The following is a 22457-nucleotide window of genomic DNA, read 5'->3' as shown; positions in this document are numbered from 1 at the left end:
TTAAAATGACCGTAAATACCGTCGACTAAAATATGAAGTGTATTTAAGCTACATTCAAAGCATCTCAATTAAAAGTATACCTGCTCTCAATCAATGTATCAGTAAGTCAACCATTTCGTGCTATCCTTGTATTACAATTGCGATTCCTTTGCCCAAGTAGTATTTTTTCCAGGTATTACATAGATATAACATTCAAGTGCCATCAAACTGACTGTAATACAGAATACGACCAGCAGATGTCCTCATATCCTTAGCGATGTTGCTTAAGGCTTGGAGTGTCTAAACGAAGAAGACACGCTTCCGGTATCGATGTCAATATTATCGTCTCGTGTATACTAACAAGATTCCTCGCATCCTTTGGTCGTGAGTTTTGTCACGCGCATTTGTTAGTGCGGTTTGTGGTGAACGACTAATGAAGTGACCACGTAATTCATGAAAGCTGCCATGTAATCCTCACTTTGAGGCTTTTAATTTGAAAAGCTACAGGAAGTAACATGTCTGGAGCACGCCATTCTCAGTGTTTGTCACTCTTGCGCTCTTTCAGTCATCCTAAATGCACAAATGATTGGTCAGCATTTTTTAAAACGTCTTTTTAAAATGTCTTTTTTTATATGAACTCGTCCCCAGAAACAATTCACAGTTGCCTGAAAACAGTGAAACCGCTAAGGCAGACATTTTCGGTTCAGTGTGTTTTTCTTTTTCTTTTTAGCAGTTAGCTTAATTGTAAAATAAATAATTAACAAACAGTGTTAGGTAGATTGCTTTGAAAAAGCCGAAGAATCGGGATTTAGCGTTGTAGTGGCATATGCCGTTGACAGCTTCACTATTAATGCTGGTGATCTGCAATTATCTAGCAAAACGCTAGAGGGCGGTGTTTTCCCGAGCATGAGCAACTACCTATTTGGCTAGTAGTAGTAGTAGTAGTAGTAGTAAAGAATGGTGACTGAAGCCAATGAAGTTTGGTGTCTTAGCGGTTCCACTGTGTTTTTCTTCACTATTTTCTTGTCATTTAGAAGCTAATGCGGTTGCTCCTGTAGTTGTTGATGAGTGACATCAGTTCTGACATGTCTGACACGTGCGGGTAGGCATTCATGACGCTGTCCACGGTGTCCTTGGGGAAGAGTGTGCTCAGCTGGCCTCTCATGTCCCTGCGTTGCTCTCTGGCATCACCGGGGTCACCGGGGTCACCGGGCACGTGCGGGTCTCTAGGCAGGCTGTGGCTGTGCCTTAAGTGGGGTTTGTCTGCAAAGTGAGAGGGGGGCTCCACGTGATGGGGGGGCATGACTGGACAGGAGGACCATGCTGGGTGGTGGGCAGCCGGGGGCGCCCCGGCCTGCTGGTGAGCACATGTGCAGTGGGCACACACGGATCCGTACATGAACGGATTGGAATGGTAGTAGGCGCCCCTGCAGTGCGACCCCGGGGGGGAGTATCCATTGTGGCTGAGGCTGTAGTAGCTGGCCACCCCGCTGCTGTAGCTGTAGGGCTCCGTCTGGATGTGGAGTTTGGACATGCTGCTGTCCATGGAGCCGAAGGCTTCATCCGTATCCAGGCTTGTGGAGGGGCGGAGGCCAGGCTGCCCCAGGGGACTGCTGTGATAGATGAAGTGTTCGCCGTGTGGAGTCTTCTCAGGGGGGTTGGACACGTGCTCCGGCTGGTGAACGCCATGCGTCTCCTGCTTGCTTGCTGTGAGGCTCGATGTCTTTGCTCTGTCGATTTGCGCCCGGAGCTCATCGGCCACGGACAGCTGTGATTGGTTGGTCCTTTCTGGGTGGTAGAACTTGCATTTCACTCCATAAGTACACTTGTACCCTAAAAGGAGAGAAGTGGCGGCCATGATTGCCAAGTCTTGGGGGTGTCAACAGGATGTGAACCAACCGTAAGGACAGTGTTGCAGTTTGTTGTCCACATTCTTTGGTTTCTTCAGCAGGAAATCATCAATGGTGGGCCCGTTTCGACCCAGAGGATCATCTGGAGGCATGAACCTGGAAGAACACAAAGATGAATGCCCCCGTCTCATTTTGGGACATTTTTTGGTAAACTTTTACAACTTTTTACTGTTTCTTGTTAAATTATATTTTTAGAATGTGCGGGGGCCACACTTTGGACAACCCCGGATTGAAAGGGACGCGGATCGCGCCCGCGGAAGGTGGGACGCGGATCGCGCCCGCGGAAGGTGGGACGCGGATCGCGCCCGCGGAAGGTGGACCGCGGATCGCGCCCGCGGAAGGTGGACCGCGGATCGCGCCCGCGGAAGGTGGACCGCGGATCGCGCCCGCGGAAGGTGGACCGCGGATCGCGCCCGCGGAAGGTGGACCGCGGATCGCGCCCGCGGAAGGTGGAACGCGCCCGCGGAAGGTGGAACGCGCCCGCGGAAGGTGGAACGCGCCCGCGGAAGGTGGAACGCGGAACGCGCCCGCGGAAGGTGGAACGCGGAACGCGCCCGCGGAAGGTGGAACGCGGAACGCGCCCGCGGAAGGTGGCCCGCGGAACGCGCCCGCGGAAGGTGGCCCGCGGAACGCGCCCGCGGAAGGTGGAACGCGGAACGCGCCCGCGGAAGGTGGAACGCGGATCGCGCCCGCGGAAGGTGGAACGCGGATCGCGCCCGCGGAAGGTGGAACGCGGATCGCGCCCGCGGAAGGTGGAACGCGGATCGCGCCCGCGGAAGGTGGAACGCGGATCGCAGGCGCGTTCCGCGGGCGCGGAAGGTGGAACGCGCCCGCGGAAGGTGGAACGCGGATCGCGCCCGCGGAAGGTGGAACGCGGATCGCGCCCGCGGAAGGTGGAACGCGGATCGCGCCCGCGGAAGGTGGAACGCGGATCGCGCCCGCGGAAGGTGGAACGCGGATCGCGCCCGCGGAAGGTGGAACGCGGATCGCGGGCGCGTTCCGCGGGCGCGGAAGGTGGAACGCGCCCGCGGAAGGTGGAACGCGGATCGCGCCCGCGGAAGGTGGAACGCGCCCGCGGAACGCACCTGCAGAGCGTGGAATGCGCCCGCAGAAGGTGGAACGCGGAACGCGGAACGCGGATTGCGCCCGCGGAAGGTGGAACGTGGATCGCGCCCGCGGAAGGTGGAACGCGGATCGCGCCCGCGGAAGGTGGAACGCGGATCGCGCCCGCGGAAGGTGGAACGCGGATCGCGCCCGCGGAAGGTGGAACGCGGAACGTGGATCGCGCCCGCGGAAGGTGGAACGCGGAACGTGGATCGCGCCCGCGGAAGGTGGAACGCGGAACGTGGATCGCGCCCGCGGAAGGTGGAACGCGGAACGTGGATCGCGCCCGCGGAAGGTGGAACGTGCCCGCGGAACGCACCTGCAGAGCGTGGAACGCGCCCGCAGAAGGTGGAACGCAGAACGCGCCCGCGGAAGGTGGAACGCGGAACGTGGATCGCACCCGCGGAAGGTGGAACGCAGAACGCTGAACGCGCCCGTGGAACGTGGATTGCGCCCGCGGAAGGTGGAACGCGCCCGCGGAAGGCGGAAGGCGGAACGCGCAACGCGGAACGCGCCCGCGAAACGCGCCCGCGGAATGTGGAACGTGCCCGCGCAACGTGCCCGCGCAACGTGCCCGCGGAAGGTGGAACGCGCCCGCGGAACGCACCTGCAGAGCGTGGAACGCGCCCGCAGAAGGTGGAACGCAGAACGCGCCCGCGGAAGGTGGAACGCGGAACGTGGATCGCACCCGCGGAAGGTGGAACGCAGAACGCTGAACGCGCCCGTGGAACGTGGATTGCGCCCGCGGAAGGTGGAACGCGCCCGCGGAAGGCGGAACGCGCAACGCGGAACGCGCCCGCGAAACGCGCCCGCGGAATGTGGAACGTGCCCGCGCAACGTGCCCGCGCAACGTGCCCGCGCAACGTGCCCGCGGAAGGTGGAACGCGCCCGCGGAACGCCAAGAGTGCATCTTACTTGTCACTGACGAAGGTGTACATCAGCAGCCTCTCCTCGATGAATTTCTTCCACTGTGGGTTCTCCGTCTGAAGGTCACGGTAGTTGTCGTTGGACACGATGATGCCGTCCGAGTCGAAAGCCAGCCTCACGATAAAGCGGTCGTCGTAGCACACCACCCTCTTGCCGTTCACGCAGCGCGAGGGCGTGTACACCAGGATATTCCTCCTCTCCAGCTCGTGTAGAATGTGTTGGTCTGTCGGGCGAATTGGCAAAAAAAGACCAGTTGGGAAGTTCCATTTCTATACGGTGGCAGGAATCATCTCCAAAACTCTCGTCAAGTTGAATGTGGACTGCAGAGCTGTGACCGTACTACGACACAGGAAACTAAATAGCTAGTCGACTAGCGTGTCAGGACTAACACTGCCCTCTAGCGTTCTGACAGATAACTGCAAGTCACGTGAGAGCATAACAGGAAGACATAGCAACATGTTAACATGTTTACATCACCAATAGTATTGGATCATTGGGTCATGTGACCTGACCTGTAATGGGCGCTTCGGGCCGCGGCTGCTCCTTCCTCCACAGGGGGATGAACACGGTGATGTTTCGCAGACCTTTATCCCAGAACCAGTTCACGGCCATCTGGATGCCCTGGCAGGAAAACACCTTCTTGTCGCCGTGGCTACACACACAGAGACACACACAGAGACACACACACAGACCTGTGTCACTCAAGCGCTTCCTCTTTTTTTAGGAACTATGGACAGCTGAAGAATGACACTTCTGTAAAACAGCAGTACAGAAGTAGATAACATAGTTCCTTCAAATGTCACACACTGTGCCCTAAAAAGTGGGTGTGTGGGGGGGGGGGGTCATTTAAATATCCATGGTGTGGATAACAATCTAATCTATCAGACTTTTCAGTTCTCTTCCACCTCCCTTCACTACTCTTCTCCTATTGTACTAATATATAACCTGCAGGGCATGCTGGGACGGCTGAACAGCGTTATCCAGCATGCCTTGCGGGTTACAACTGAAAAGAAAAACCTATTTTGCATGTTATGTCAGCAATTATTTCGATACAGGTCTGTGTGGCGCAGATACATTTCAAGTTCCGCACGTTACTGTTTTTACGCTCTTTGTTGCACCGCGAGTGAGGGAGGCGTTTGGTTTGATCACCTGTTGGTTTGTGTACTTTTAGGGGGGTGGAGATTATCATGCAGCTATTAACCGCTTCCACTCGTTACTTCATGTTGCGTAACACTTCAGAAAATTCCCTCACACACTTGAAGAGGAAGTATTTGCATACTTAAGTAGACTTTATCACGGGTGTTCAATACTGCAATTGGAGTAAGACTTTTCCTATCATTCCATTTGGAAACATGCTATACAATCCTTAAAAACAAATAATACTTCAATTACTTTCATTTGTTGTATTTTATACAATTGGCATGAATGGTTTTGGCTCTCCCTGCCAGGGAATCAAACCTGCGCCCTATGCCAAGAAATACCAGACATATAATAAAGTTTATAAAGACGGCTAAAAAAAGCAGTTTGTGAGCAAACAGGGTCGAGCATAAAGTCCCATACTGCTTCTGGGAAGCCAGGCATGCTAGCATGCTAGCATCCATGGTGGAGATTTCAACCTGTCCGTCACTCAAGGATGCAAGGTGCCAATGAAAACCTGCTGGTGAATAAGGATTAAATGGATTCCTTTCAAAGGTGCAGCGCTGGCAACGTGGAGAACAACAACCATTCCCACCCACATTCATACCTATGGACAATTTGGGTTTCAAATATACAAACATATGTCAATACGAGTTCAAACCCACGCATGCACTGTGTGCAAACTCCACACAGAGATGGCCGAGGGTGGAATTGAACATGGGTCTCCTAGCTGTGAGGCCTGCACACTAACCACTCAACCACCACGCAGCCCAATACACACATGACTATAAAATGTACTAACCAATTCATTATGAATGTTTTTAAGGGGTACGCCACAGGGAAGAGTCCGGGAACCACTGCTGTTTTTATGGACTGACTTGTCAAAGATCCTCTATAGGACAGGAGCACTGTGCTGTTTTTACTGCCCTAGTTCAACAATATCGTCAAAGATCCTATATATGAGGGGTCTCAAACCAGGGGAGGGCCAAACTTGTAATAATAAAAAAAAAATACAATTGTAAATAACAAATTTTATGTAAATGGGGTCATTATTTTAGTCCAAAAATAATATAATTAGAAATGGCAAAGATTCCGCATGTTTGTTGACAGTCCTTGAACGCACCACCGTACAGTACGTGTGCTAGCCTTCTCCCACGCTGCAGACGACAAGACTACTTTACTGTATTTTGACCTCATATTTCTATTGGTTCTTTCCGCGTCAGTTGAGATTAAAGGTGTGCCGGAGAACACGACGCGGCATGACTCGGGTTCCTGCAGGGATTTGATGAAATAGGATGTCCTTTTATTCTGTATGTTTACAACCTCAACTAACTGGCTCTGTTATTTTACAAACAACTTCCTTGTCGGAGTCACGTGCGTACATCTGCTACTTGAGTGGAGTGTTTCATGTTTCAAACGGGGACGCTCGTCCATGGAATGTGTCGGCGACTTCAAAGTTTTGCTCGAAACAAAAAAAGAATCTGGAGGCATGCGTGACTGTTTCACTTCCTGCTGCTCTTAAGAGGAAGTGGTGTTGGATGTGAAATGAAAGAGCAAATGCAGATACTTTAGGGATTATACGTACATACTGTATGTTCAAGGGGACCTGCTATGAAAAACCTTATTAAAAAAATATATATATATTTTGTACCTATTTATAACCCATAAGGGCGCACGCTGTCCTATCAGGAAGTTACCCATCGTACCATACAGGTTATAAGAAATATACAAACAGGACTGTCTGCTTTGAATAGAATTTTAACTGTACGCTAATTTGTGATGGCAGCGTATTAAAGACTGGCACAAGGCCATCGCCACGGGGGAAGGACCTGAGCTGGTTCCGGCTCACCTCGACACACGGCAAGGGATTTGGAACCGGTCCTCTATAAAGGGGTCGGACTTTACAGTATAATAAGTCATTTCATGAACGTGACGACAGGGACGACATTCCAAAACAACACAGCTGACTCACCTCATGGCCACGTTGCTCCCGTCTATGACGACCGGTCGGAAACAGGAAGCAGGTTCTTTGTCCGCTACCGGTGCAATAGGCCCGGGGCTGCCGCCCCTTGGGACCAGTTTTGCACCGCTTGGGCCGCTCTTGTCGCTACGAATGTGGCAGGTCTTTATGAGTTCTTCTAGGATGTCGTTGGTCTGGGCGTCATGGTGGAGGCTATCCAGCACCCTCATAATGTCCCTGTGGGCGTAGCCCAGCTTGAGAAAACGCTCCACTTTGGCGTGTTGCTGTCGCTGCTCCATGACAGATCACGGAGTTCTTTAGATCCGAGTGGGTTCCTTTTTTTTTGTCTCTCTCTAGGGACCTTGTCTTCTTATGCTTGCTTCATCAGCATCTCCATGGCAGTCAGTCTGTGTTTGGGAACAGTTGGAAGTACAAGTCAAGACAGGAAGTAAACAATACAATCCCACACATATAGGCACATATAGACAAACAACCATTCACACTCACATTCATACCTATGGACAATTTGGAGTGGCCAATTAACCTAGCATGTTTTTGGAATGGGGGAGAAAACCCATGCATGCACAGGGAAAACATGCAAACTCCACACAGAGATGGCCGAGGGTGGAATTGAACCCTGGTTTCTTAGCTGTGAGGTCTGCGCGATAACCACTTGACCGCCGTGCAGCCCAAAATCACAAAAAAGAAGAAACATTATATTATTATCCTTATCCGACACATAGTCTCTCCAACGTGTCCTGGGTCTTCCCCCAGGCCTTCTACCGGTCGGACCTGTGGAACACCAGGGAGGCCTCCTAACCGGAATCCCAAGCCACAAAAAAAATACTTAAACTGTATTAGGAAAGCAGGAAGTGAACAAATGTAACAGTTACTGATTGTAAAAGTACCAGATGGAGGGGTAGGATTTAATAAGCTTTGCTTCTTCCTACTCCTTTTGGACATGTGGACCTGGGAACTGATTATGGGATGCACTCAATTGTAATCTGATGAAATGAAACCATTAGCATTGTAGCTTGGGTAATGTACAAGTCAGTAAAGTGAACACTGTTGGGCTACATAGGTATTTCCCAATGACGTCCGTTTCTAGCTAGCTCATATTAACTTGTTTTCTCACGCTAGAATGCACAGAAAAGGGAAAGAAATATGTGTTCATGTTTCACATCAGGATTTTGAATAATGGGCAAAATTCCCCCCCAAAAAGTGCATTTCCCCTTTAATACTTTGATCAGAAGTATATTGTATGGGTGTGGTACAAGACTTGCTCAATGCATAAAGCTGGGGTGGGTGGATTGATACCAAGGGTCGTTATCGTTCTCTAATCAGTACTAGGGTGATCTGATTCACATTTTTCAGTTCTCTTCTGTGCTTATTTTCATAAGTGTTCATAACTGCATGATTCACGTTGTTACATACTTGATATTGTCATACTGTTTACCAATAAAACCTCACCTCAGGGAATTATTTCAAATACCGCCATCCTGAACCTCAGCTCATCTCGACCATCTTGGGAGGCACCATCACAACATTTTTGTTCCATTTTTACTTCCTGTAGGTGCACTTTGTCCCAATACCTTTGTCCATGCACACACACACACACACACACACACACACCTTCCTGCTAACAAAACACTGCAGTCCCACTCTTGTGTGTCGTTTCTTACAGTGTGCTTTTTGAACTAAGTCATAAACCACAAAAGATTCCAAAAGCGCTGACAGCTAGAAACTGCTGCATGCACCCCATCCAACCAGAACTGGACCACATTCTACCTTTTCTAGGTTTCTTATTTTCTGCATGGAAGCAACACTTACAACAACATGCCCCAAAAGTACTGACTTTGACGTACAAAACCCACAAATCCTACCGAGTACTTACCTATGGAAGCAGCAGGACGATGGTAAAGTAGTCGAGCGTCCGAGCGTCTCGCTGTGCCTCGCCGCTGTGAGCAATGCAGCCGTCATTCTGAAGCTTATTACTCATAGGAGGAAGTAGCTGCAGAGCACTAAAAAGGAAAAAAAAAAGAAGTGCTAATTTGCACCCACTTCCTTGTCAGGACTCTCCTGGTAGATCTTCAGCCTCAGGGCTTTGATTTTCACTTCACTTCTTCCTGGTACGGCCTCCAAAACATTACTCAACAACGACAACGCAGCCGCATGTTAAATGTCACTGGGGAACTTTTAGAATTACTAAAGTACTTTTCTTGATTCAAGGTATAAACATAGCAACAGCAATGCAATGTAGGTCAATATGAACAAAAATACATGAGGAATTCAATGGATAAAATAATCACTTTTACCTTGATCTTCTTATTGATGACAAGCAGAGAGGTAGGAGGGGAGGCGGATGCCAACTTCGTACTCGACGATGAGTTGAATTCAATAGCGTTATCGCCGCTCGTGACTTTCTTTGGCCCCATGGCGGGTTATTTTGCAGTCGCAACTCAATGAAAAATTTTAAAAAAAACAACAATGGACTCGATAGTTACGCACAATATTGTACGTAAAAGACGGTTTACGAAACTCGGGGGAAAATGTTAGTGAAAAAATTGTACAGCAACCATACAAGGATGTGATGTCCAAATAGGTTCCTGATACACGAGTCATCATCATAACCAGTAAAGACGAGTGGGGAATCTTGACCTTATTCTCACGACTTCACTGATGTAGCAGAGGAAAGAATGACACCTCCAAAGTGTGATCATACCCTTGTCTTGTGGTCCTCAGACAAGAATCGGTGAAGAGGAGGAGAACGGTGTTTCCCCACATAACTTAAAATGGAGAACCGATTGTCATGTTTTCCTTCGATGAATCGTGTGAACATCTCAGCTTTCTCCACTGTGGAGTTTTCCACAAACATTTCCTACACGGGAAGAGGGCTTGTACTAATTCTTCTTCACAAAAGGACATATATATAGGGAAACTCCACATCAAAAATTGCCTTTTTGGATTGAATCATTAAGTTTCCACCACTCAAGCTTCACGGACTACTATGACCTGGATGACTGAGGATCTACACCGTCAATATTTCTAAATTCTAAAATCACAAATACTTCAACTTGCTCATATAGTTCATCTTCAAACAGCTAAAATAATGCATAAGGCTAAAAATGTCATCCAGTACTTCTCTACAAGAGAGGAGAAATATGATCTCAGGGAAGAAGTACATTAGATTTGGTAAGGTTTATTCATCAGCAGATCTGAGGCCTGTTTGACTTCAACCTAGGATCAACCTAGCCAAATACCGAAGATGTGCGATAAGTGTTCAGGCTTGTCAATGAACAGGGTTGTCTTTTGATTAGACAGTGGGCGGGTCTTTGATAGGCTCTGATGATTGGTCAGTAGTGTTTTTATCAGCTCTGATCCCTTATCCCCGAACATAGCCAGCTTTAGACCAGGAAGCAGGCCGCCGCGTAGGTTACCGTGGTGACGTATTGTGTTGAGACGGTAACCAGCTTGGTAGTACATACCTCTGGTAAGGTTTATTCAAAAATAGATCTGGTAAGGTCGATTTTATCCACAGATCCGTCTCTTTGTCCTCTTAGCCCGGCCAGGAAGATCTGAGGCCTGGGTACACAAGTCTGGCCATCTCTCTTGGTTTGACAGCCGACCTCCTTGGGGAGCCAAGTCTGAGTGATATTTTCCCGTCTCATGTGGCTTAGATAGGTCTGCGTCGAGTGCGTGGCCGTCGTTCGAATATCAGCCTAGAATGGTTAAATATAGTATCAATCGCATGAACGGTTACAAGTTGGTTTTTACATGAAGGGAAGAAGCTTGCAACATTTGCCCCCTGGGGACTCGAACCCTCACAATGAATCACGGAATAATTACTGACCAGTTTGATGGCTTTCCTGCGCAGTTCCCACTCATTCCATTGATAGGACTTGACAATGTTTGTCTCCAGCGGGTGGGCAACAGTCTGAGTGAAGCTCTCACACTTCTGCTTTGGAATTCCTCCGTCTCCCGGCTGCATCTGCAACACAGTGTCATCACCCACAGGATCGATTTCCACGGGTCTGCATCAGGACACGTCATCCATCCACCAAAGCACAATCTTACATGAGCTGGATTTGGATTGAGCTGGAGTAGTTTCATCAGTTCAGGGAAAGGCTTGGTTTTCTCCGTCACCAGAGCGATGAAGTGATCTGGACTGCGGGCAAATTTCATAGCAGCTTCTTTGGAATTGAAGGCGTATAACTTGTCCCTGTGTCTGAGAATTCCGATGTATGGGTTTCCTACACAGGAATATTTGAGACTTGAATGTTAATAGAGGTAAACAATGGAGGTTACGATCTCTCATGCATTTGTCACATCTCATTCCATTCCGTCAATAAATTATTTTGAAGTTTGCACATTAACGACTTGGCAAGGTTATGACAAGCGGCAATCACAATTCTTTCTTTTTATTGAATGAATTTGCCAAAGAGTGCCAAAGAGTTGAAGCTGAAGGTGTCAGCAAGCCATTATTGTGGTCAAGATCTGAAGATACATACAAGAGAAGTTTACCTGGTAGAAGAAGTCCATTGTTGTGTAACAGTGTGTAGCCACAGAATCCACTGTACTGCAACGGCAGTCCAGCGATGCTGTCGGTGCTTTCAAGCAGGAGCCACTCATTTTGCATCATCTGAGCTGGATCAATGCGCTCACCTGGATAAACAACATAGTAAAGGTAAACGTACCATGCCATGCATGAATCCTGTTCATGTCACCATATTGCAACCGTACATGACGACTCGTTCATTCTTTGTTTGTCTGTTATAACTTCTATTCCCGCCAACAAGCTGTCCAAAGAATCTTTGGAAAAAATCTTGTCCTGAGAGGTAAGGAAGGACTGCAGTCCGAGTTGAATGTTGCAAAAGATGTTCTGCAGCTCCGCCTCATCCTGAAGTTCCGACCACAGCTTTGATAGGGCTTTGAACAATGGCTGGAAGAGTGTGAGAAACGGAAGATCATCAGTGGAAAAAAAACCAACAAATGAAATAAAACCATGACCATTTTAAGCATTTCTTTAAAAGCAATTTCAGTAACAAAGTAGCTAACACAAATGTACTTACATAGACCTTTGTGGTGGACACGGCTGTCTTAGGCTGCACAGAGCTTTTCAGAAGGTTTATCTGAGAGGAGATATCCTTCTGCAGTAATTCTGTTTTTTTGCCACATAAGCCTGCATCAGCCTGGTGTAGAAAGGGAACACCAAGATTATTTGTTGCACAGACATACAATAACAAGGACAATACAAGGATGAAGAGTCTTGAACCAGTCATGATGTGCTATATATATATCACTATATTGACACTTACTATGGTACCCATTATGGCATTGGATGCTCATATCACCGAGTACTTCGGTACGAGACAAAAATAAATTAAAATAAATAGATAAAAAACAAAAAAAAAATAAAAAAAACTTAAACTATATTAGGAAAGCAGGAAGTGAACAAATGTAACAGTTACTGATTGTAAAAGTCCTGAAATATTATATTGGGGTGGGGTGTCCATCTGTTCCATTATTCATCTTACAGTACATTATCACTGAATAAGTTTGTGCTTCATTTATTCAATATATACTATACAAGAAGTACAAATAGTGCAACTTGAAGTACCATGAACTCCCCATCACTCCACAGCCAAGGTATAAAAAACAGGAAACATGCTGAATGATCCGTCGGAAACAGCAATAGAAACAACAAGCATGAACCTACCAGAAGAATTTGGAGAAAGATTTCATGCTGCCTGACGTTGTAGAGGGCGTGTGTGAGCTGAACCAGGGACACGTCGCTTTCTCCAGGAAGCCTGTCATTGTACTTTTCTAACAGCGCCGTGTACTTCCATGCCAAACACTGGGTGTCCCTCAGCTCCTTCTCGATGGCTTGACTGGTGACTGAAAGCGCTTCGCATAGAACTGCGGGCACTGCGGTGCGAGGAAGGAAGAAGCTAAAGTATGAAGATGTTAGACAGTACTACGTGGACCGTACTTAGTTCTGAGAAGTTCATCTCGGATTCTTCCTTCTTGTTGGCTTTGTTGAAGAGTCGAATGCCTGTGACTGTCATGGTGAGCTCGGAAAGCTGCTGCTCCTTGTCGCTCCTTAAGAGCATGGAGAAGGCTCCCAGTTCCGAGAGTGGAAAGATGCTCTGCAAGGCAACTGATGCACACAATAAGTCTGTGTGCTAATAGTTCCACGTCATATATTGAGGTCATAATACTGAACCAGTCATCAAGTGTTGGGGGCCTTGGACTTCTTAGTTACATGACGCCAACGTGATTTTATACAAATACCTATCTTCCCTTAACACAGATAACTCCCACCAAATGGTTTTAGTTTTACTTAGGTTCAAGGACAATCTATTATCATTATCAATTGGATATTCTTTTAGCAGCTTGTGTTCATTAATGAATGTGTATGTTGGATACGTGGTTCTGTTACCTGTTGTCTCTTGAACAGAGCCGACATCAGAAGGTGTGCCCATGCCGGAGCCCAGCAGGATAAAAGTGATGATTTTACGATAAAGAACATCCAGCTGCTCTTTTGTTTTCACTCTGAACTCTGTGATTTCCCTGCTCACTTGGTTTAGCCTCAACTCCAGCATCCTGTTGATTTCCTTCAGGAACTCCCCTGCACAGAAAAGTACACAGTACACACTTGTATGCTATACACTGTATGTACGAACACTGGTGAGGATTGGAGGAGAAAATGTCACGCGAGCGCAAATGAAGGACAGCCATGGTAACAAAGAAGAAAATCCTTGATTAATCACACACATTAATCTCTGTATGTCTCTGGCCAAAGTCCCCAGGTCAACTTTTGGTTTCAATAACGTCAACAATGGCTTAATAACGATGACAAATTATCCTAAAAATGAATAATGGTGCACGCAATTATAATAATTACAAGAATTTCCATAGAAATTTGAAATGGGCATTTGACCTAACAGCTAGCAAACCGTGTGGTTGCTGCTTCACCTCGGTATTCCTGAAACTTCCTCTAAAGTACTACATACGAGCATGTATCACTTATACATAAGAGCATGTATGCAGGTATCACTTACTTCGAGAAGTGTAATTCTTATCAAAATACATTTGCATCTTCATTGTGTCCAGGGACCAAATGCATGCAGTTGAGTGTCTCTCTTTGCGCAGCTGGAAGAAATATTTTTAAATACAGTTTAAAACACTAAATGCATAAATGAAGGTCAAGCTGTGTTTGTGTGACTGAGAAAAAAAAAGTCATACATTTCCAACTTTGTTAATGTATCTTTTACTCTGTTTACTTGCTTTTATTCAACTCCATTCTTCTGTAAAGTGTATTTGAGTATTTTGAAAAGCACTGTACAAATAAAATGTATTATTATTATTATTGTTGTGGCCCCTAATACTCTGTCATTATATTCATCTGGCATCACACCGATACTGAAATGTGTAGTTGTGATAAGTGTAAATACAGAAGTGTGCAACTTATTGGGATCCAGGCCATAATGTGAATGACAACTCACCTCTTTAAGCATTTGTTTATCATGGTTCGTCAGTGTGTGATCGCCATCCAACATATTCCTGGTGTCCTGCAACACACAAGTACCCTGAAACACAGGAAATACGTCAATAACAAAATAACTCAGTAGATCTAAAATAAATGCATGCATTATGTAAAATCATATACATGTTTGGAACTACAGCAGAGACTGAGCAATGCTACCTTTGCAGAGAATGGGATATAGTTTCGTCATTTCTGCATACTGATATATCCCGCTCAGCAGTTGGTGGGATTTGGGTATCGTAATCACTGTCTACACACATCATCTTACTGATCAGGTGTCTCCCTTTCGTCCTGAGCAAGGTGGTCATACATGACTCGTTCATGACTTATTTTCAACCATGCTCTGTCACAGAGACGTCCATGTCCGTGACGTCATGACGTCGTCGGAGATACACAGCCATGACGCCAATGTTCATTGAACGCCTTCTTTGCCGTTTCTTACAGAATTAACATCTAATACAGTCATATATATCGATAATGTACGTAAGTTGTAACATTGTAACTTTCCAGTTGTGTGTATGAATGATACAAAAATGTCAAAACACAGCAGTTCCAGTTGAAACGTAGCATGGACTTAAACAAGGTTAGTTTTCTCACCATGAAATCCACAAAGTTCACCGACGGTTCTTCTCTTCCCCTGGAACATGTTTGCGCGAATTCTCGTATAATAGCTCGAACTACGCTTTCAGCTTGAGCCAGAGAGAGAGCCATTTTCTTAACTCGTAGCAACTAATGTTAGCAAGAGGTTGCTATTGGAGATGTGCGAGTCATTAACGAGTCGTTAAAAGTTTTCGCCTCCTGAATAGGAATTCACTGGTACTAGTTTAATTACTCAAATAAATTAAAATGAAACCAAATAACATGTCATTAAATGTACAACTCTTCCCCCTTTTTGCCCGCGCTGAACCAGACTCAAAACCAAATGATTCACTCGCTCAGCTGGGGAGTTTCACCGACTCACGAGAGCACCTTATTGCGCATATGCGAGTTTCTGTACATCATGCAGTTGTGTCGAGTGCATCGAGTGACTACCCGGCTCAATACGGTGACTGAATCATAAGAATTCGCATCGGTAAAATGAATCGAGCTTCTCGTGACTCCTTAGTGGAGGCGGCATTGGTGTCGTAGAGCAGAAGTAGCATTGATTTCACCACAATACATTTCAATTATTATTTGCTTCAAATCTTTGTCCTGTTTTTTTATTATTATTATTGTGATTGATAAGCAACAGATTAAAAAGGCAAACATCACACCTTTTATGCAAGCTCTTCCAAAAAAATCATAAATATGTATTTATATACTCGCATTTTTGCTGATGAAGGTGAAAAACAGGCATGAATAAAGTGGACTAAATATTTATTGTACAAATAAATAAGGTTGACAAGGTGCAGCAGTCAGTAAAGGATGCTAAAGTTTCACACAGCTCAAACTCTTGAATTGATGGTCACATGACAACCACATACCACTAAAAATGTCAAACACTTTAAAGACCTCCCGCTTCTCAAATCACATGACAACCCTGTAGAAGTGAAAGTGTTAAAATACAAAAACATGTCAGCAGAAAGCACAGCACACCACACAATAAACACTTTCAAAAAAACAAAGTTGACATATTTTCAAAAACAGACGGTGAGAGAAACGCGCTGTAGTTTTGGCACTGCTCAATGTCAAAGCATCAAATCCAAATTCTCAAGCAAAAAGAGGCACAGCAAATGCACTAAAACAGAATAAATAGAAAACAAAGATCATGCCGCTTGTAGAATAAAGTGGTAAACAGGCCATATTCTACCTTATACATTTCTTCAAACCATCTTCAATAAAATTCAATCCATCAGCCAATGGGAAGACTTCAAACTGTTTCTGAATTTGACACAAGTGATAGCAGAAGCGGCAACAAATCGTTACGTTTTGAAGCTTGTTGCAAATCGGAGCCCAAAACAGCTGCAAATTTCACCTTGAAATAACCCCACGTCGTTTAAATTTGGATAAATATTATAATTTGACATTAAAAACATTTATTGTTGAGTTACTTATACTCAAACTTATTCTGCAATTAAAGGCCAGCTTTAACTGGAGTTGAGGACAACGCAGAAACGAGTTCTTTGTGAAGACTGACACCAAGGACAGACAAAAATTGAAAACAGAAAAAAAGGTGCATTGTACTGAACTTTCAGAAGTTAAAAAAAAAACGGTAGTCTCTTATTAGAAACATTTTCTGCAGAAAGTCAGTTCCCAACTCTCCATTCTTCCTGACTGATTCGTGCAGAGCTGAGGCAGTCTAGTTTCCACACTATTTCTGCAAGTCGCCCCAGAGGCACGATGTCCCTACCTTCAGCAACGATAAAAAAAAGGGGGGGGGGGGGAAAGGGTACCCAATACTTTAGTTACCTCAGCACAGTAAGGTTTGGAATGGCAAAAGATGGCAATAGCTGACTGACAAACCAGCAAAGAGAGATGGTTGAAAAGCCTGCATTTCAGGAAATGCTCCAAATGTTTAACAGATAGTACAAATTGCCTGTGAGAAAATAATGCAAAATGATACTATGAGCATTATCTATGATATAATATCAACCTCCTGTATCGTCTGGTAAGCTGTGTGGCTTGTGACACCTCTACTGCCTACCATATTGTCTAATAGGAATGTAAATGATACTATAGGGGTGTTATTTCATGTTTATAGGGTTCTAATGATGTTCAACTGTATTTAGGAGGTCATAAACAGGTTTTCTGTTCTCCAAATACTAAAACCTATATCTATGTACTGCTTTGTGGATTCAAGCCTACCTGAAAGTAGACCTTGTCCCACAGAGCAATGGTGCAGGTCAACAGTAAAATCCTCATTTTCCTCATGAGAGTACAGTCCAATCACTGCAGGCTTAAGCAGGATCGCACTGGTCCTGCATTAGGGAAGAGAGGAAATGGTCAGTTTGAAGTCTGAGGGTAATTTAGTAACAGTACAGTAGAACCCTAACATTTTACCTCAATATATTTAAAATGTAATTTTGATTTTAAGGAAACCGGCAAATATGCAGAGTAGCATATTTATTTAGTAGCATAAACAAATGATGAATCCTAAGCTTTTTTTCTGGATTGCTAAAATATACCGGAAAAAAAAAAACACACACGCAACTGAATTCGGGGTAGCACATTACCTGAAATGTTCTGTGATCACGGTGACAACACAGCAGTTGGACAACCCACAACGAGACAGGACATCCTTGGTGAGAGCCATGTACCAGGTTCTCATGTTCCTCCCGGTTTCCATTTGTGCAGAAGTGGACATGCAACGCTCCTTTTTCTGCAAATGTTGAGTTTCCGTTGTCAATCAATCAATCGATCGATCAACACTATTTAATAGATTTGGTACTGAATGTCAAACTACTCTACTATACTCTTCACTCACTAAATGTACTGCAAAAAAAAAGGTCAGTAAGGATAATTCATAATGCCGCCTACAGAGAACATACTGACTCCTGATTTCTAAAATCACAAATACTTCAACTTTCTGGTATAGTTCATCTTCAAACAGCTAAAATAATGCATAAGGCCAAAAATAACCAATTAGCTAAAAATGTCATCCAATATGTATGCATGTTCAGGGTTGACTACAGCCTCTTAGTGAAAATGCATATTAAGCAAATTTTATATATTCAAAAATGAAGCATTTTACTGACAATGGGATTTCATGTGTTTCTTCATCTACACACCTGCAAAGGTCCCACTGACGTGTCACCTTTACGGCTCATGTCAGAGGAGATGCATTCTAACCACACTCTTCCATTCTCTCCGAGACCGTGGCCAGGATTATCTTCAGACAGGGACACCAAAGAGTTTCTTTGTAGCGCCAAAAGACTCTTAGCAACTGGGGATGGAGGTGAACTGATCACCTCACAGGGATGAGGACCGTCATGTTTGCCGAGATTGGCGCTCAATGACTGCCCGCCTGGGTCAAATGCACAATCGGGTCTTGTTTGAAGCCTTGGGAAACATCGTTCTTGATCCATACCAGCATTCTCAGTGTAGAAACAGACCATCATCCCTTCGGAAGCCAGACGGCAGTCAGGGCTTTGGTTCATAGTTTGCATCCCGGTCTTTCTTCCCATACTTGAATCGGTTTGAGCAATTTCAGTCCTGCCAGCATGTTCCAGAACTGCTGCAGAACAAAGACCTGCTGAAAGCGTGTCCCACACCGTTTGACTTGAATCCGTTTCCCTCCAATGACTTTTAGCAAGAGTGATCTTCTGTTTACATTCAGGGTCTAAATTGATCTCCACGTCTTTCTCCGCTTCTCCTATCTGGAAAACCTCAATGGCTCGTCTCTGTTTTTCATTGCGGTATCCGGTTCCATGACCTTTGACCTTGTCTTGCACCATCAGGTCAAGCTTGACTCGGACAACCCTCGGCTCGGTCATCATGTTGGGCCTGTGAAAGCTAGCTTCTGCCACCACTGTGGCTTCAGGACAACACCCGCATATGGAAGCTTCAGATTCAACTCCTGAACCAGATAATTGGGAACTGCTCAAGTTCAGGAGTTCTGCATGGTCCACACGGTCTTCAGCATCTTCTAGACCAACAACAGCATCTTCAAGCAAGCGAGTGGACGACATCTTGAAGAAAAGAATGTCTTGTTATTATATAATCAGCTTTTTGGTGGTTATTATGGTTACCATTATGTCACTATATGGTCACATCACTGTAGTACCATATACTCTTCAAACAATAACTCACCAAACCAAAGTGCTTTTCATTGTCCCATACTTCCAACATGATCTCCTGAGCAAGAACGTTGTCTCCCGCCTGTAAAGCATGAAGACCACGTCATTTCATTCATCTGAGGACATTTTCTGGAATACTGGCTTGTCCAGCAAGCATCTGGACTGCCTGAAATTGAATTTAGATGCGGATCGGGACACCACCAGTGCAGAGCTTACTCGGGAATGTTAGGCAGGTTTTGGAAGATGGTCTGGTGTCAAGATAAGTGCAACGAAGCCACCGTCCAAGAACTTAAGTGATGAACAATGCTTTTTTCCCAAAGGCAAAAGTGATAACCAGTAGTAACATCTGATAAAAAGATCTAAAAACACTGAAGCAGCTAAATTTGTGAAAACCAATACTTGTGCCATTCTGAAAACGTTTCGCCACGACAGTGCATGGTCAAACACTTTTGTCCTCACAACGGTTGTCGTCCCGACTGAAGGAAATACATCCTCCTGAATGAAATCAAATGTCTTACTTCCAATATTTCAGAAGCTCGGTCCGTCTCCATCTCCAATACTTTATGCTCTTTCATATGGAAGTCCTTTATGGCAACATCGATCCCACTGGGAAAACAGAATTTGAACAATTGCAATTATTTTCTTTGAAATGACACACCATCTGTTGAATGAGCTGCAAAACTAAAGCCAATGAAGTAGTAGACTAGATTTTCCACTCAAATTCCCTCCATCCAGCTTGCAATGCAATTTGGAAAATAATCCTTTGTGCATGTACTGCTAGGTGTACATGGATCCAAGTAATGCAAAAATACGTATATCTTTACTACTGGATAGGAGTAAATGAAGGTGCTTGGTCAGTGAGTTTTAGCAGTCCAAGAGTTACTAGCTATTAGAAGGGCAAGAGACTTCTTGCTCGTTTTCCACATTTTCTTTCCGTTTTTCTGAAATTGTTGGGTTGAGCTTTTCATGGTTAACTGCTTCCACATCTGACCACTACATTTACCTATTGATGGATTCCTGGTGTAGGTCATAAGAATCCCAGAGAAGACTAGGGATTCCGTCTGTGGAACAACAGGACTGATCTCTTCCATCCGTAAAGGTGCTGGAAAGAACTTTACAAATAGAACCGAGTGGAGGATCATCCAAGCTGACTTGTGAACCAACAGTCCAATTGCAAGGTTGTGTCTTGGGCTGGTCTCTCCACGTGTTGGACTGCTTGCTGGGAATCCCTGGGTCTGAGGGACCACTAAACTCCATCTTGCTGCTTTTTGTGACAAAGACAGAATCTTCAAGATCATCTCCAACCAAGTTCCAGTACATATTGTTGGACAACTGATATTATGAGTACATCTGCTGGTCACATTAGGTATCACAGTTTAACTTCATATAAGCAATATACAATACATTCATTCATTCATTCACTACCGCTTTTCCTCACGAGGGTCGCGGGGGGTGCTGGAGCCTATCCCAACTGTCTTCTGGACTGGTGGCCAGCCAATCACAGGGCACATATAGACAAACAACCATTCACACTCACAAAAAAAATCAATTACAGTACTTTGTTAGTTGCATAAGAATTTGCAATTAACAGAATCCTGTAAAAGAGAGGTTGCACTGTACGACTGTACAAGAAATGCTGAGGCTGTTCCCTCATCCAGAAAATAAAATGACTGACTGACCTTCTGAGCTGATGGAATTTGGCTTCATTGAAAGAGCAGAACTCTCGCCATTATTACATCTCATATTGCAATGAAGATAAAATACCTAAACATACTTGTAAAGACAATGGAAGTATTTGATGAAATCCACCACTTCTGCTTTGCTGAGTTCAGGCAGTCTTGCATGCCCATCCACCGGGAACACAAACAAGGGTCGGCCATGAAGGTCAAAGGCACCTGGAACGCAAAGGTTTGGAAAGATTTGGTGGATGCCACACCAGCTAATAATGCATGCATCTTAAATATTATTATATGAATACTAGTAGACTTCTATCACTCATAGTTTCATAGGTCTAAGTAATCTTATACCAATACATTTACTTCCTGTATTAGCTGGATTATATGCTATGCTAAACACACACACTGTGGTAATGTTTTAATGTAGAACACAACAAATCAGGCAAGTGTGTTAATTTTCCTCAAAATACCACAATCTTGAGCTATTGGTACGGTAATTACTAATTTTTGACAACATATTGGTTTCATTTATTTTTATTAATTTCAAACAGACATTTACAACAAACATGGCGTTATTTTCAAATACATTTCCGGGTTGAAATAGTGCCAGAGCAGATGGGATGGGAATTTCAAATAAGGAAATTACATTATACACAATTCATATAATAACTAGTAAACAGATAAACGAAAATGGAAATTATTCAGAATGGTAAGCAACACCGAGAAGATTTTAAAAACACTGGTGGCAAGTGTCCAACGTAGTGCACTCACCATGTTGGCCACTCTGAGTGCAACATCCGGGTACTGACAGCTCACTACATTGTGCTGTTCGTGAACGAACGGAATTCGCGAATTGAGACCCGACCAACGTGCTTAGATTATTTTTGTTGATTGTTGAAACTCAAATAACAGTTCGAGTTAAGAAAGTAAGATTGTAGCAGCAGTTAAGAACCAGCTAGTGCGCACACCAAATGCGCATAGAGACTTATTTTAATGGATACTAACCTGGGAAAATAATAGCTCCAGAGTACAGCACATGGTCCGCAGGCAGCAAGGGTTCAGGAACATAATCCTGTCTTGAATCCCGTGTGTCTACAATTGTTGTTGGGGAGACAATCAAGTTACAAAACATTGTTCAAACAATCCAAAATGGCGCCGTAATATGAGAACACCAGCTACTGGTGACTATGGATGTTTGGTTATAAAATAACCATGTTGGAATAATGTTTAAATCTTTTGGATATGTCTCTACCTGTTAGTTGTCGCCTCATTTTCATTTTGTCATTTGCAGGGTTTCACTTTTCCTTGTTTCCTCTGGCTAATCAGCTGTAAACTGTCCATCAAGTTGCTAGCTTTTCTTCTTCGTTGGTATTTATTGGCGGTTGGAAAACTAGCAATTAGACGCGTTACCGCCCCCTAGCGCGGGCGAGTTCTGGTCTGCATTTTCATAGATATTGTCATTATTATGTTGTTCATTTGAATGAGAATGTTATTTGTTATTTT

The 22457-nt window shown here is 44.9% G+C and overlaps 2 protein-coding genes across 6 annotated transcripts; both read right to left on the bottom strand.

The window, feature by feature from the left end:
* Positions 1-34: 34 nt before the first annotated feature.
* Positions 35-15392, bottom strand: cfap206 (cilia and flagella associated protein 206). Of its 5 annotated transcripts, XM_078794873.1 has the most exons (14): positions 15161-15392; positions 14523-14606; positions 14079-14169; positions 13457-13645; positions 13007-13174; positions 12734-12942; positions 12087-12206; positions 11758-11956; positions 11539-11679; positions 11092-11267; positions 10868-11005; positions 10503-10736; positions 9333-9475; positions 8912-9038 (listed from the first exon to the last, which is right to left on the bottom strand). In XM_078794873.1, the coding sequence occupies exons 1-12, from the start codon at positions 15272-15274 to the stop codon at positions 10515-10517; spliced, it is 1851 nt and encodes a 616-aa protein (XP_078650999.1). In that variant the 5' UTR covers positions 15275-15392; the 3' UTR covers positions 8912-9038; positions 9333-9475; positions 10503-10514. The 5 variants fall into 5 exon arrangements, with proteins under 5 accessions (XP_078651001.1, XP_057921542.2, XP_078650999.1 ...); XM_058065559.2 differs by adding an exon at positions 7403-7424 and having other exon boundaries at positions 8912-10736; XM_058065560.2 differs by having other exon boundaries at positions 9333-10736.
* A 510-nt stretch (positions 15393-15902) lies between these two features.
* LOC131124519 (uncharacterized) lies at positions 15903-22343 on the bottom strand. The gene is made up of 9 exons (XM_078794876.1): positions 22207-22343; positions 21960-22046; positions 20282-21173; positions 19797-19884; positions 19292-19360; positions 18271-19170; positions 17716-17861; positions 17348-17460; positions 15903-16892 (listed from the first exon to the last, which is right to left on the bottom strand). Exons 3-9 carry the CDS (start codon positions 20596-20598, stop codon positions 16789-16791), a joined length of 1737 nt encoding a protein of 578 aa, XP_078651002.1. The 5' UTR covers positions 20599-21173; positions 21960-22046; positions 22207-22343; the 3' UTR covers positions 15903-16788.
* Positions 22344-22457: the final 114 nt, after the last annotated feature.

Source organism: Doryrhamphus excisus, linkage group LG11 (genome assembly GCF_037039965.1).
Source record: "Doryrhamphus excisus strain RoL-2023G ecotype Guam linkage group LG11, RoL_Dexc_Guam_v1.1, whole genome shotgun sequence".
NCBI lineage: Eukaryota > Metazoa > Chordata > Actinopteri > Syngnathiformes > Syngnathidae > Doryrhamphus > Doryrhamphus excisus.
This window is presented reverse-complemented; position numbering and strand designations above follow the sequence as displayed.